At 33.7% G+C, this 17,251-nt stretch overlaps 1 protein-coding gene and 1 pseudogene across 2 annotated transcripts in view; both read left to right on the forward strand.

Annotated features, from left to right (window-relative positions):
- DPYD (dihydropyrimidine dehydrogenase) overlaps positions 1-17,251 on the forward strand; it is an 821,052-nt gene that overhangs the window by 178,194 nt on the left and 625,607 nt on the right. For both annotated transcript variants that reach the window (XM_039228461.1, XM_039228462.1), the window contains exon 4: positions 11,657-11,744. In XM_039228461.1, coding sequence (XP_039084392.1) covers positions 11,657-11,744 — 88 coding nt within the window. The remainder of the gene's footprint in view (positions 1-11,656; positions 11,745-17,251) is intronic.
- LOC120229437 lies at positions 884-6,164 on the forward strand (annotated as a pseudogene).

The following is a 17,251-nucleotide window of genomic DNA, read 5'->3' on the forward strand; positions in this document are numbered from 1 at the left end:
CATATGCTATTAAGATTTTAGAATGAAACAAAAGAGAAAACTGTCTATCACAGACCCTTAGGAGATTTTTATTAACTTCTTAATTATCACCAGGTCACCGAAGTAGGAAATAATTCAAATCTAAAACAGAGAAGGAAATTCTGTACCTTATTATCTTTATCTTTAAAATGAAAATAATAACACTACCTACTCTATCAGATTCTTTTAAAGATATAGTGAGTTAATATTTATATCTGCCTCATCAAGTGATTATGAAGTTTAAATGAGATATTTTTAAAACATAGAATAGTGCTAGCATATAGTAACTTTTACATAAGCATTTACTCAATAAGTTAAATCAAAGATATGGGCTCCTGGGTGGCTTAGTCGGTTAAGCGTCCGACTTTCGCTTAGGTCATGATCTCACAGTTTGTGGGTTCGAGCCCCGCGTCGGGCTCTGTGCTGACTGCCAGCTCAGAGTCTGGAGCCTGTTTCAGAGTCTGTGACTCCCTCTCTCTCTGACCCTCCCCTGCTCAAGCTGTCTCTCTCTCTCTTTCCTAGAAATAAATAAAACATTAAAAAAAAATAAGTTAAATCAAAGATAAACATTTTTCACTATACATGTATATTATTTACATAAGTGTGAAGAATAATTATTAAAAGATATATTTTTTCCAAACATTAATAGCAGTAACTGGAGTTATTACCAAAATTTTGGCTGCCGTTTTTATTCAGTTTCAAATTAATCTGTCTCCAAGCAAACCAGCAAAAAAGGCAAAGGAACCCAAACATTTCTCGCTGAAAGAGGAAATAGAAGAGACACCAGGAAAGTGAACCAGCTGTTACATTCCAATGTGATAATTGCTTTGATAAAGGAACCCACAGGGTGCTCTGGAAGATCGGAATGGCAAAAACCAGGGAGCTTCATGAGAAATACCTGAAACTGAATTCTGAAGCAAGCTTGAAGTGTGGCTTTTGAGGCAGAAAACATATTGGAATGCTTAGAGGCTGAAAAATGACTAGAACCACAGGGTTCCAGAGTGGGGCAAGTGTTAGAGCTGGAACTGTAGAAATGAGTCAGGTAGAAGCCAATGCTTACAGGTCGTTTTGTGAAAAATCTCCTTTAAGCAGGAGAATGTCATGATCTTCAAAAAAATTGTGCTGAATATATTCTTTTGCTTAGGATAATCAACATAGATTTTGATTAGAAATGAATATTTAAATTTAAATTTAATTTAGATTAACTGTGTCCAGGCAGGTGTTTACTTTTTGAAAGGGGGAAATGGCATTATTTTTATGGAGGAAAACTTTTAGATAAATTTTAGATAGGTTGTACTCAAGAAACTGTGCAGTTTAATAGGAAGAAAATCCAGATCCCGGCTATTGCTTTTGAAATCTGTTCTTTCAGCACCTGAAATATTGTAGTCACTGTTATACTTATAAAGAAGAAAAAAAAAAAAAAGACCTGGACAAATATCTTTTACATGAAGTAAGTCCAGTTTATTTTTAAGTCACCATCTTCAAGTAAGCCTCAGTAAATCCTCCCCCTCACCAGCATAGAACTTAGAACATAGTGCCTTTTTAATAACTTTAAGTTGAATTATTTCTACTGTGCTATAATATCTAGATAGCTGAGATTTGGATAAATTTGTTTCTAAAGTCTGTTATTGGTGAATGATATAGTATTATTTTAAGGCCAATTATTTTCTTCCACTGCTGTTTTAACTTAATGAGTCCCTCAGTACTTGTGTTATCACTCACTCACTATTTATTTGAGGAGACCTAACCCTTTGTTCTGTTAGCTTTTGTGAACCACCAACGACTCAGAAGTATATTCCATTGTTAAAACTCTTATTACAAACTCTCAACTGGATCTTCTAGAAGACTTTTGGAGTTGTCAGGGAGAGGAAAAGAGAACATGGGTGCATTGTTTGTTAGTGTTTTCCCTGGTCAATTCAAATGACTAAAGTAAAAAAATGAAAATTACACAGCATATTGTGATTTAAGTTGCCAGTCAATATCAAAGTACTTTAAGTTTTAAGTTATATGCTCTACTTTTCATTACAAAAAAAAACCCTCAAACAATATAACATTGTATAAAATTAAATTTAAAATATTAGCCTACTGCCCTTAACTGGGTTTACATATTTACAGATAATTATTTTTTCATAGCTAATGGGCTGTATAAATCCAGGAATTATATCATATTAAATAACCTGTTTTATTTATTGATTAAACTATTTGACTTTTTTCCCTTTACATCTTTATTATAAACCAGATAAAATTCTGTTAGTGTTACTATTATTGTTATATTATTTCTGAAGTTGCCTTCACATAAGTCATAAAGTACACAACTTTTCGGTGCTGAAATTTAGTGATAAGTTAACTTTTAGGGCATTTATTACTAATATATGTCACTTTTTTTTGTTACCTTCATATCAGGGCTTCACTGATATTAAGTTAAACATACAACAGGTGTTTCCAAGTTTGAGAAGATAATTTGCACAGCATATGGATATACTATAAAAAATAATGTCTTCTTTTCTAAGAAGCCTGGAAAGATCCTCAATATGAATCAAAGAGTTTATGACACTACTGGGGATATAGTCCAGGTGAAATAAGATTATTGAGTAGTAGGAAAGCTATAATAAAAACTGTCAGTACTGTCACCCAGTTCCCTCTAAGGTCTGTAAAGGATCAAAAGTATATTGAGCATCGTCTAACAGCTGCCAAGAATGCGAGGGGAACCACAATTATGGTGAGCAACAGTATGCTGGTTCAGAAAAAATACATATAACTTGTTGTAGTTAAATTGAAAATGGTAAGTTGGATTATAAAATATATTATGAGGCTTGGGTTTTTGAAAATGGCTACATGCTAACTAAACATGTAACTGATTTTGTTATGGATGTATGTAGTCCAGATTCATAAACTTATTCAATTTAAAATGGCCTATAAATATAGGTATCTTATTAATTATTAATAGTTACCTAGGGAAAGACCATATTTGTACATAGATAGTATATTTTGTCAGAGGAAAGTGCTACCCTTCCATGGAAAGTAAGAAATTCTTTATTGCTACCTCACGAAGTAGCAGCAATTGAGAAAAGGAAGGGAGTGTTTTTGGCCTTGGGCTCGGAAGAGGGAAAAGTGCAACTGTCTTCTGTCATCCTGAATCCTCATTCATCAGACACCAGCTGCCTCCACCTGCTGCCTAAGTTCAATTCCAGTGAGATCAAAGTCATACACCTGAGGTACGCTGGTGGGGAAGTAAGTGCCAGGTCTGCCCTGGCCCCAGAGATCTGCTCCCTGGTCTGTCCCCAAGAACTGTTAGTGATGACATTGCCAAGGCAACCGGTGATTCGAAGGGTCTGAGGATTGCAGTGAAACTGAACATTCAGAACACAAAAGCCCAGACTGAGGTGGTACCTTCTGCCTCTGCCCTGATTATCAAAGCCATCAAGGAACTGCCAAGAGACAGAAAGAAGCAGAAAAACATGAAGCACAGTGGAAATATCACTTTTGATGATATTGTCAACATTGCCCCACAGATGCAGCACCAGTCTTTAGCCAGAATGTTCTCTGGAACCATTAAAGGGATCCTTTGGGCTGCAATGCTGATGGCAGCAACTTTCACGACATCATAGATGATGCAGTGGAATGCCCAGCTACTTACGAACTACAATGGAAAATTATTTCAGTAAAGGATCATTTGACAACCAAAAAAAGGAAAGGAGAGGAGAGAGGAAGGAGAGGAAGGGAGGGAAGGGAAGGGGAAGGGAAGGGAGAAATATGCCTAACATAGGCATTGAAAATATAGAAGTACTAGGAGATGATCTTTGGATCAGGAATAAAGGAAAGCCTCTTTTATCACATAGATTCTCATATTTTCAGTTTGTATTCCTTAGATACATGCTCAGCTATACATCCATAATAAAGGTATGTTACACTTTTCATAAGGATATAGCCATGTTCAAAAGCACAGAGTTCACAATATATTGTATAGTCCAGCCTGTGTTATCTTAGAATTTAACTGATTTTTAAGAGGAGATTGTTTTTTTACCTCATACTGTTAGCACGGAGCAACAGACAGAAGCCCAGGAGGAAAGGATTCAGTATAAATAGCCTTGAATCACTCATGAGATTGACATGTGTTTTGGAGATTTCATTCCTGAAGAACTGCAGTGATTAACAGGAGTTTTCCATAAACATGTATGAGTAACTCCATATGGGCCAACTACTGAGAACCAAAGATGAATTATACTCTCTGCCCTGAATGAACCTGTAGTCTTTTTGTTTTGTTTTGTTTTGTTTTTGGATTGCATTAGGTAGTAGAGTTTCTTTTCCCCTTATTCCCTTCATTCATTCTCTCATTCCACATTATTGGCACCTAAAATGTATATGGTCCATAGTAGCCACTGTGTTGCTTACAGAGAAGAACTTGCTTTAGATATTAAGCTCTGGTATACCCATATCTACACATCGTAAAATCCTACTTGTGCTTCAGCCTCTGGCATAAGTATCTCTGTCAAATAAGGCTTCTATGATGCTCCTGAGATAGAAAAAATTTCTCTTTCTTTTGAAAATTCATGAGAAAATGAAGAGTTTAAGCATATATTTATGTTTGTCAAGATATCCACTGTATTGACTCTCTGTAAATAGCAGTAAAACATTACCCTTTGACTCTAAAGCAACTCCTTCCATATTAGAGAAAGTACCATATAACTTTCAGAGCATTTTAAGGATTATAAGAAAGCCCATTAAGTAACTAAAGAAGTGTATACTATTTAGTGTGAATATATAATTTAAAAATTTGTACAACAAATTTCTGAATTACAGACTTTTTTCTCTCCATTTGCATATGAGAAAGCTGATACCTAGAGAATTGAAGTCATTTGCTTAAAGTCTTCAAACCAATAAAGTGAAGTCAGTAATTAAATATGGGAACTAAGCACCAGAGCCTGCTCTCTTCACCTGTGTCCTATGCTTTCTCATTTAAGACATTTAAAGACTTTGGATAAGCAAGCACATTTGAGCACTTAGTTAATACTAGCTTGTGCATAAGTCTGTGTGTGTGCTTGTATGTGTGTGTGTGCATGTGTATTCAATCTTATTTTGTATTTTATTTATTTATATACATTATTACTGTTTTCATATTATAATAATATAAATATTACATTTATATGCATTCATTATTTTATTATATATATTCAGTATGAATATGAATGAATATGAATATATATTAATTCTTATTTTTACTGGCTGTATTTAGGATAGCCAGATTTTACAAAGAACTCTAACCTAGGTACATGACTTATCACTATGTCATTACTGCAAGACAGAAAGCTCTTTATCTTCCTCTTGATAGCATCTTCCTTAGTCTCCTTAAGTATTCTCAATCCCCACCATCATTAAAATGGATAAAGAATGATTTCCTAAGAAAGTTTTTCCAAGAAGACCATCCTTTCAGTACATAAAGCAGAGCTTTTATCAATGATAGTCTCTGTTTTTCTAAATTATTAAAGTCTGCCTCTGTAGACTGCAAGTGACCAGGATCAAATTATATTAGATATTTTAATCCCTAGATGTCTCCTAGGCAGAAAAACATTTAATAAGTATTTTTATGTTTTTTTATCCATTGACTTTTACTGATTCCATATTATTGATATATAAAAATCATGAATGCATAATATTAATAGTTGCTGTAACATATTTTATTCCATTTCAACAATTCAGTTGGTGAATTCTGCTTCTTCTGCTCCTGAGGTTTTTGTAGCATACTTAATTTAAAAAAATAAAATATGCTTAAAAAGTATCTTTCTAATAGGAGTGGCTATACCAAGGTTATTTAAAATGTAATAAAATTACCTTCCTAATTTTAGGAATTAGTGCCTCAATAACAACTAAGGTTAATATAAGCCTTTGAAACCATGTGAGATTGTAAAATCCTAACGTTTTCATCTTGAGTTAAGAAGCTTCTTGAGGAGACCTTTCATTTTTTTTTTTCCCTAAACTAAAATTGGACTCCAGGAGAGAGGATACTGTAGCCTTTTTCTAGCTGTGACTTCTTAACTGCTTTTTGTTCTCAGTCTTCAAATTACTCTGGCAAGGAGGCAGTGATGTTGCAAAGAGATAAGGTCAGTAGAACATCACCTTTTAAAATTCTAACCTGTCTTCATACATGAATGGGATAGTCCTGAGTGTAAGATGGTAAATGTGTGTTAGTAGTTTCCTCAGCTGCCTAGGCTACTGGCCTCATTATGCTTCTGGGAGATTTCTGGAACCTCAAAACCCTCGTCTATGAAGTGGAAATAAAAGGTGTCGTGTTAATTTTTAAGAATCAGTCATATGAATATCAAGAATGAGTATCAAAATTTAACTGAAGGCCTTCTCTTTAATTCAAAATATGAAAAAAGTGTAAAAGACATTTTTTAGCCATTCATATCTGAGAAAATCAATAATTCTCTGACATAGATTATAGAAAATTGTAGAAGAAATTTTATGTTTTATTACTAGATTCATGATCATGATCATCCAACAAGACATGAGTATCAGTCGTGTGAATTGTGTATTGTTCTAAATCTTGCCTGTTTTGAACTTTGTCTTAAAATGCCCGCAAATGAATGGTAATTTCTAGAGGATAAATAGCTCTATTTAAAAATTGTGTTTTGGTATTACCTACAAAGTAAATAAGTATTAAAAGTCTAAAACATGAATATCACTGGTTCAGCATCACCAAGACAGATTGGTACACAACATAAAAAATTCAGTTACCTTTAACATTGTTGTCATACCTTCCAAGCCAGCTGACTGTAGAAGCTGGGCTAAGATGCATATTAGGAATATTAAAAGTTAGTTCCAAATACCCCTGAACTATTAAGAATCTGTTGTGTAATTAGAGAAGCAGTCAGGAAACATATAGGAGAGGCTATTAATTGAATATTGAGAGATGTGAAGAGAATATTTGGAATCTCAGAATTGCGCTGGACTGTTTCATATATCAGAACATTGAATTGGCCTCATCATGTTTTAAAGACAGGAAACATCTTTCTTGGGTCTTTTCATTATGATGGGATCTGATACAAGGATTGCAAGCTGTGGAGCTCAGATATATATTGGATACTTCCAACCCCTCATTTCTTGATTTACATTCCTTCCATTTCTGTGCCATTTCAGTAAAAATATTTCCAAATTGGGGTAAGATATTAGACTATATATTTTCCTATTCTGGTGACAAGGTAGGGAGCTTAGATCCTATACCTATCTGCTACATTTCAGTTAGACCTTCCAAGTAAAGGTAACTCTTCCAAAGATCTGAAGAAATACAACATCAATATTAGGAAAATATCTTAAATTTTTTCTAGGTAAATATTGACTTGCTCAGTTTGATTACATATAGACCTAGTATAGATTATACATAGCCTAATCAAATAGTGCTAACTTGATCGAACCAAGTCTAGCAAAAAAACAAAGACCAAGCAATATGAGGTTTTAAAGTTCTCAAATAGATCGTTTGATTTTTTTTAAGAGAGAGTGTGAGTGGGTAAGGAGCAGAGAGGCAGAAAGAGAATTCTAAGGAAGCCCACACCAGCGCCAAGTCTGATGTGAGGCTCAATCTCACAACTGTGAGCCAAAATCAAGAGTTGGACACTTAACTGACTGAACCACCCAGGTGCCTCTGATTTTTTTAAATTTTTAACTGAAAAAGAAATTGTTATTTAAACTCATGGATTGGGAAATTCTTTAACAAGCATAGATCACAATTCTAGCTGCTATGGATGCTTAACAATAAAAGAAACAGGCATCTGTTCTCAGATATGTAAAGAATGAAATGCTCTTTATTTCTTTACTTACTATAATTTTTTTGGTGTTATACTATAGAGTAAAACTGTCCAGCCTCACTAATATTTGGGGGGAAGAATCATGACTCTCTTTCCTTGGAGAAAGATCTTTATATCTTTAATAGTTTCTGTGCCTTAAGTAGTAGTACTCAAATTTCATACATTTTTTATGGTCATGTTGAATCATGAAGGATTAATGTTATTAAGGATTCTATATTTTGCTTTTAATGAAATCCATTGTTATGCCCTCTATTAAATGTGGAAATGAAAAAAGTTTATCACTAGTAAAAAATCTAAGAGGTTTCATTGCTCTAAAAAATAATCTAAGTTACTCCTTTTGGTATAAATATAATTATTTAGGGATTAAAAATATTACATAATTGTTTATCTGAATTAACTTTTGGCTCTTACAGTGCATTTAAAAATAAACTGCATTAAAACAGTAACTTTGAAACATAAAAGGGGAATTAAATGAATGAAGATAAAAACAAGTGTAATTTAAAGGTTACTTCTTAGGAAAAATTTATGTAGAATGGTGGTTTACAATAATTGTTGACATATTCCCCTAAGTACTGTGTCTGTGATTTTTCATGGTATCAATCATTTAAAGCAATTTAGGTAATAACATTCTGACATGCATTTCTGCTATTTTATTTACACCATTTGCCTACATCATTGTAATGCAGTACCTTTCTGGTTTGGTACAGTAAATGCACTCTGTAATATCTATTATGGCATGGTCAAAGGATAATTTATTGTCAAATAGAAAAATAGGTCAACACTAATGTCACTTGATGATCAACTCACCCCCTCCCCAAGTTTAATAAAACATCTCACCAGTATGCATTCCAGTGCAGTGGTTGATATTTTATTAGGACTACCTGGCTATAGCAGTAGTGTAATTACTGAGCTGTCAGAGTGATAAGTGGGATTAATGGCAGCCTGATGCACTTTAGTCTGCAGAGCGCTTAGAGAATTGCAAGATGGTATTATTATCAGAGTCTGCCCATTCTGGCATATTCATGGCACCAAAGAAAAAAAGAATGCTACAATTCAGGTTTGCATTGCCCTGCCTCATTAACATCTGACATTTCCAACAGCTGTTATTTGTGAACTAGCTCAATAATAAAAAGGGAATTATTTGGTAAAGAGGCTTAATAACCACAACTAAAAATCCTTACATTGTCAGTGCTGTTAAGTGAATCTGTTTATGTTGAATTTAAGATTTCTCTAGAAGAATGGGAAAATACACTGTGCATTAATTTGGCTCATTCATACCTGCTGACATTATAACTTTATTTTTTAATTGCCTTATTATTCAAGTTGGGTTTTAGAAAAAAGAAAGGTAGGAAACTTGTGACTTTATTAGGGATGAACAGAATCTATATGACATAAATAATATGTATACACATGTATACAGATATATATATATATAAACACACATATACACATATGAAACAAATAAGTACATTTATTGCTTTATTCCTGTGAATTGCCAAATATTTTTAAAACTGTTGAAATGACTTTTTTAATAAATTAGAAGATACTTACGATGGCACATTATTTGCTAATCTAGCTAGCTATTTTATTTTACTACATAATAAGAGATCCTTTCAAACCACTAATAATGCTCAACATATTTATCCATGTGAAGATAACACATATAAGTATCACCTCATTTCAACATGATAGACCAAATAGACCATGGATTATACTCTGTTTGCATTGTTGTGCAATGTATGCTGGTGATTACACTTTCAAGAAGTTCTTTTTGAACTCAGTGACAGTGTTTTAGGGAAAAAATCATAAGTATGAGAAGATAGGAATTCAACTAAATGATAGATGTGAATCTAACAATGGCATTTAGAGAAATGATAGAGGAGAGGTTTAATGACTACATTTCAGAGAAGACAATTGATTATGAAAAGCCTTCGGTACTCATTGTGTAAAATTTAATTTAGAGAGAAGGCTAAGGGCACAAACCAGAGAAAAGAGATCAGATTTAAAAACAAGATATTAATTAGGTGCTGAGAAATTGGTTCAGATAATGAAGAGGGCTCTCCTTACTCACAAAAGAATGACAAGAAGACTGGTATTGTTTTCTCAAAGGAAATGAACCAAGGTCTTTACACATGGAAGTAGATAGAAAATGAGCGAGCTAGTCACCTTTGTCACTGAGCAGTGTAGGATTCATTCTCAATGAAATTCTTGGAGAATTCTGGACTTCTTACAAATGTGACAGTGGTATATCTTAAGTTTTAGATCTCCAGCCTAATTCTTCTCTACTCCTGTTCTCACTGTGTGACAGACCAAACAGCATTAGTTTATGTATCTTGTACTTTTCTCCAGGCTTGGGCACATACTGGGTCATTCTCTTGGTGACCTTGCTCTCCAAATCCCACCCTTTTCAACTTCCCTCAGGCCCACTTGTTCTTCAGTCTTCCCTTTGAGTATTACTCTTCCCAATGAGTTGTCCTGACTCTCTCCCTCCAGTACTGCAGTTCTTCTGATATGCTTCCCTGAGCATGCTATTTTCACCCAAATTGACATTGACTACTACAGTTGCCTTTTATATATGTGACCTTCCTCCAGGCCTCGAGGGGCATGAGAGCAGGACCATGGTGGTCACCAATTTTATATCCTCATATCTGTGGTTCTGCCATGTAACAGGGACTCATTAGACTTTTACTAAGTGAATGAATGAATGAATGAATGAATGAATAACATACATTTATGTATAGATTAAAGACCATTCTAGCTAGTGGTTTCAGTCCTGAAGTAGTAATTACAGAATTGTGATCCTTGCAGTGCCGATCCAACCATGTATAGCAGAATCACCTCAAAGGCTTTTTAGTTTGTTTGTTTTTTTTTTTTCTCCAAAATATAGATTCACAGGCCAATAAGTCAGACTCAGGAGGGGCTTCTCTGTGGAAACCGTGACATCTACCAAGTTGGTCCTTAGGTACACTAAAATTTGAGCAGGTCTCTGGTCAGGACTCGAGGAAGCAGATTCTGAGGTGAGACTGGTATTCGAGAAATGTATTAAAAGATCAACATTTGTGTAAGAGAGAAGGAATCAGGATTGGACAGACAGCCATAATAAAGGCTGCAGTGGATCTCTGCAGACTTGTTCCCCAAGTCTGGGTAAGGGGACTGGGCTCTAACCTCTTCATTGACCTGTAATTGGAAGCAGGCTGCTACTAGAAAGAGGACATGACCTTGGTTGAGCCTGTTCTCTTTGACTGAGGGCACAGCAGCAGGGGAATAAATGCTTCATTCTGGAAGGGGGTGGATCTGGGCTATGCATTGAAGCATGTACTACAAAGCCCAGTTGCCATGTGAATAGTTTGGAACATCAGAAAACTGGAGGGAGGGAGAGATGATGGGAGGGAAAGAAGGAGGGAGAGAGGAAATGTGGGAGACAAAGTGGGAGGAATGAAGGGATGAAGAAAGGACATTACAAGTAGTAAAATGAGAGACTTTGCTTTAGTGTACGTATAATAATCGTGGCCTTCAAGGGATACAAAACTTTTATCATTAAAGACTGCATTCTCTGAGCATTGTCAGTGTAGTGAGAGGTCAAAAAAAATTGATTGAGTAAATGAGTGAATGATGTATCTTAAATAATATGATCCTCTTAATCTCTAGGAGGAAAACGGAGAGGAGTTAACCTGAGTGGTGCTATTTTATACATTTGAGAAGGTATACAAAAAATGAAACCCAGATACTCTATGTTTACTGCTTAAAAATGATTTTGTACCTAAAAATATCACAATATATAGAATATTATCTCCGTTACTTTGTAGTTTCTGTAATCTGGTTATTTTATTTCTTAGGTGTCTGAAATGTGCAGATGCCCCCTGTCAGAAGAGCTGTCCAACTAATCTAGATATCAAATCATTCATCACAAGTATTGCAAACAAGGTAAATTCATATTTAACTCTGCAAATGAAATTAACAGCACTTGATCTTGATGTCTGTCTACTATGACCTGTGATTAAAGCATAAAGCTTGTCTTGATAAATTGGGTTAAATACTAAAAATGTGATTTCTATAGGCATGTGAAAATGTAGCATATTTTATTAATTAGCCTCTTCCACGTTTTGATATAATTATTGTAAAAATGCATATTCATTGTGTATTGATTTAATAAATTAGTTTATGTTGAAATTAATGATTTTTTTTTATCCAAGGTACTCACTGAGTAGGTTGACTCTAGCTTAAGCTCAGTAAATGTTTATAGATAGAAACTGTCATTAATTATCAAAACACATTATCTCTTTTAAAATGTGTTTTGGTATTAAGACTAGCACACTGAAACATGCCAAGGAAATGGACTTTTTCCTGGTGCTAAAATTCAGGTAATTTATTTAATATTTGGAATAATTCATAGACACTGGATAGAGTTATAACCAAAAAACCCTGGCACCAAAAAATAGAAAACAGGCTTTTGTGAGCATGAGCAGAACAAAAAGAATTTTGACCTTTTTTTTTTTTTTGTTAAAACCAATGTAAGACAGACCAGTTTTTCATTCACTAAATGAATTTTTGATTGATTAAATGATTAATAGTATCTTTTCTTTGTGAAAGGAGTATTGTGAGCTCTTAGCCAAGTGTCTGATGCTTTAGCAAATGAGCAAAAGCTGAAGAAGTCTTCCTATAAGGATGTAGAGAATCCTTCTTTTCACAAGCTTTGACATTTCTGTTCTAAAATGCTGTAAAAATCCAATAAGTGCTTCTTCAACAACCAGGTACCTTTTTTATAAAGGTCATTTCTCAATGTTAATTATTTAAAATATATATTTCAAGAGAAAAATGGTATATTTATATAGTTTTAGGATTTAAAAAGAAAAATTTATACTTAGGTATACAGTATGATATTAATCTACATGTAGATTAGGGTTTTAAGTCTCGGATAAATTTTAGTTTGACCACTTATTGTGAACCCAGGGAAAATTACTTATTTATGAAAGGAAGACATCTGTTCAGCATCTATTCTACAAGTTTGTGGTGTAAACTAAATAATGCTTGTATGTGAAAATCTCTAACATTATTATTTTGCAAATAATAATTTGTTATTTAATAAATATTTTGTTGATGTGGAATATGTGAAAATCTCTAACATTATTTTGCAAATAATAATTTGTTATTTAATAAATATTTTGTTGATGTGGAATCATTAATAATCCCCTTCATTCAATATGGCAAATATTACCCAAGGGATTACTATTTTTGTAGCTGTTATTATTTATTGAGTAGCTACTATGTACCAAACACAGTGGCAGGTATTGGGTTCCTGCTATGGCCCAGCCTTTTAGAAGTTCATAATTTATAACCAAAGCAGGTATATAAATTTTTTTTAAAAATCTCTCTAACCATAATTGAATATAGTTAGTTGTGCAACCCATGCAATCTAGAGAGTGTATTCATTCACAAAAGCAGGAATGTGTATATGTGGCAAGTTTAGGCAGATGTAATAAATTCAGTACAGCTATAATAGGGCCTAGATTACATAAAGAAGAGTGATGGGAAAGAGACAGGGCAATTAGAGTGGAATTCAGTTGTGAAAATATATTAATTCTATGCTCAATATTTGAGACTTAATCCTAGACATAGAGGAAATCATCAATGCTTTGTTATGTAATTAAGAAGATGAATTCTAGGAAGTGATCTCATTCATTAACTTCATGGTATGTGACACATCTATCATCACAAGACCTATGTCTTATATGTGAAAATAAATAATATATGTGAACCTTATTTGTTTAATAATGACTTCACAGAAAAGAAGTGAAACAAAATGTCCAGAGTTTGAAGTCTAAAATGTTTTGGCTAAAATTATTTCCAAGGTACCAGCCTTGACTTTAAGCATGAGGAGATGCTACAATTATGATCTATGCTGGCTAAATGTTCCCTAGATATTCCAAAATTCACTAGTGATATTGTGCTTCTCATTAAGGTATATTCTATTCATTCAATGTGTATACAAGTCTATTAAAAAAAAAAGACAAATGGAATAATGGTTTGAGAAGTTTATAAAATGCCTAGACATAATCAGACGTCTCTCTGTTTTAGAAAAACTTTCTATTTCATTAGTTTGTATTCTTTACTGCCTAACGAAGTGGTATGCTTAGCTATTTATTTAAACAGATTTGACATGAAGAGAAGATATTTGGAGACATTTAATTGAAAATGTGATTTTTCTATAGGCGTTTAGGGAACTCTGTCGTTAAGTAGTGTTTTGTGGAAGAATCACTGTAGTAATCATAAAAGGTCAGAGATCCTTGTTCTCTAAAGCCTTCAGCTTTTTAGATATTTACCAGCTGTGTACAATGTAGTCTGTACCACACTGCTCTGCCAGTGGACCTCAACTCAGGAGGGGGGTTCTTTCCAGGTTGAGAGGGTAATTGAATTGCCAGACTCAATGAGCCTTGTGCCTCTGAGAAAAGGATGTCACTTGTACTGTATTGTGTTAGGTTTCTGTGATTCAGTGGAGTTTAGGCCAATACTTCCATTCTTTATTTTCTTACAAACTGGATTACAGCTCTAGTTTTCAAAGGTACAGTCAATTCCATTGTACCTCCTCAGTCAGTTTTTCTCTGTTTCATTCATGCAGGCTGTTGTTCGCAATTGTATCTCTCAATCGGAAGTACACGTTTCAGAGTCATCAAACTGTGAATACTGGGTTATATTTCTTGATAGCTTCCCTTTGAAAAAAAACTACTTTATATCAGAATGCATGAGGTCGATCTATACATGTAGTGAAAAAGAATGACTGTTTTTAAAAAATGTTCCTTTCTTTCATGATGTTTCATTTTAAACAATAGAGATAGTTTCTCTTTTTAAATTTTTCAATAAAATTGTAAAGCATTATTTTTCCATTATTTTGCATTTTATTTAGAGTCTGCATGTCCATATTTGTGTGACTTTTATGCCTAGATAAAAAAATTTAATAACACATATTAGAGAAAAGTTTACTAAATGAATCAATGTAAAATAAAAAGCTCTTCTTTATCATAGAGCCCTACTGAAAATAAGTAGAAGTCAGAAGACCAATAAAATTTAACCAGCAGAATTCATTTGATAAGCTACTTACAACAATATTTTTATTTAAAAGAAGATGTCTTGATATATGTACGTGTGTGTATACACACATACATACATGCACACATTCATATATACCTGATACAGGTGTTACAAAAACAGAGGTGCAGTCCGTAGATTTACTTCATCCTCATTTTGGGTTTGCTTTTCAATTGCAGAGCCTAAGTGATTTAATCCTTTATCAAGTAAAATGTTGATCACTTCCAGAATAATCTTCTAAAAGCATAGCTCTAATTATATTACCCCCTTGTTCAAAAAAATGTCAGTGGCTTCCTAGGGTCTAGAAACTAATGTCCAAATACATAACTTATTATGTAAGACAATTAGGCTTTCTCCCACTGTCATAACATAGAAATAATGAGGTGAAAAAAAACATTAGGAAGTCGATAACGTATTGAGGCACCTGGGTGGCTCAGTTGGTTAATCATCCCACTTCAGCTTAGGTCATGATCTCGTGGTTCGTGGGTTTGAGCCCCACGCCAAGCTCTGAGCTGACAGCTCGGAGCCTGGAGCCTGCTTCAGATTCTGTGTCTTTCTCTCTCTGTGCCCCTCCTTCACTCATGCTCTGTCTCTCTCTGTCTCTAAAAAATGAATAAACATTAAAAAAAGTTTTAAAAAGGAAGTCCATAACTTATTATGCAATAGTGTTTGAAAATATGAATATGTTAGATATGTAAAATAAAAAAGTAGGGATATGGTTTCCTTTGGTACACAAGGCTGGTTGCCTCACTTGTTTTGCCTGATGATAACTGTGAGCACCTCTGTTCATTCTAAGAGGTCTGTCAGAAGCTTACCTACCTGCTGCTATAAAATGGCACTCAAGAGACCACAGCTTTTAAAAACTCTGTTATGCTCTACAGAGTAAACAAGCCATAATCCTGCAGAGTTGAATATGCCATTTGATTTAAATAAAGTGTTCTGAATTCAGGTGTCCATTTCCTTTACAGTTGAGATGCCAATATTTCAGTAACACAAAAAATGTATTTTTCTAGGACTGGGTGTATTCAGATTTTTACAACTACTTTATGGCATGGATCTGTATCATTTAGGTTACTAATCTGAGTGAGTCTTCCAGCACAGAGTGAAGTACTATGCTTCAAATAAGCTTGTCTCTAAGTCATAAAATACTATTTTCTGTATCTTAATTTTATCCTTTTAAAACTCAGATAGTATTGTTAATGCTTTATTAGTCAATATTTGATTAGTTTTATTCACATTTTTCCTAAATTTTTCACTGTTTTTCTTTTACTTATCTTTTCATTTTCCATATTGGAATTTCCACAGGAAAGTAGTTTACTTTTGCTTGTACTGAAGCTATTGGAAAATTAACAGAAACTTACTTATTGCTTATTTGATGTTATATGCCTATAGAGAGGGGCTGTTTTAAAGATCTTTTTATCTTCATTGTTCAACTAAACAGTGATTTATCTAAATTGGATTTCTTTTTCTTTATCCTTTTTGGTTTTCACTGGAGTTCTTGAATTTGTGCATTGATGACTTTCCTCATTTGGGGGATTTTCTCATTGATTATCATTTTCTTTGGAACTCTTATTAGATACATGTTAAACCTTTTTACTTTATTCTCCATGTCAATTAACTTATCCTCTTTATTTTGCATTTTTAAAAACTCTGCTAGCTTTTAAATCATTTTCTAAGCCTGTCATTTCTTTGTTATATATAAAAAACACTCATTTTTCATACTCTGGAAGTTCCACTAAAGTTTCTGTCAGTCTCATTATACTGTTTGTAGTGTCTACTAGTTCCACTCATTGTGCTTTGTTTCTTCATATGTTTATTTATTTTTTTACTTTGCTGATTTTTTTTTGGAAGATTTATCTGTGGAAATTCTGTGAGGACTGCAATGAATGCATTTTCTTTACAAGCGATTTATATTTGCTATGTTTTCAGAGGACATGAAAATGGGATCCAGTGTTCACCTGGTTTAGCAAATGCCTTTAAGATGATTCCACTTATTTTTCTGTCTTATTGCCATGTCATGTTCAGCCCTTGGACATGACAGGTCATAAATACATTCATGATCACTTTTTAAAAATACTTTACCTGTAATTCTAACTTTTTAAATCTATCTTAGATAACTATTTCTCAGTACATACGGAAAAGTACAGTAATTAAAGATCTAATGGGTAGTCTAGATCAGTTGAAACAGATTTTTATTAACATATACTTAAACAGTAATTGGGAAGCTATAGGAAGAAAGAAACCTTTGAAAAATAAGACAAAAAGATTTGCCATATCAGATCTTGAAACTCCCTATGTGTCATCTATAATCAACATGTAGGGTTGGTACAGGAATAGATTTCTGGAAC

This window comes from Hyaena hyaena, unplaced genomic scaffold, assembly GCF_003009895.1.
Source record: "Hyaena hyaena isolate Hyena2069 unplaced genomic scaffold, ASM300989v1 scaffold_32, whole genome shotgun sequence".
Lineage (NCBI taxonomy): Eukaryota > Metazoa > Chordata > Mammalia > Carnivora > Hyaenidae > Hyaena > Hyaena hyaena.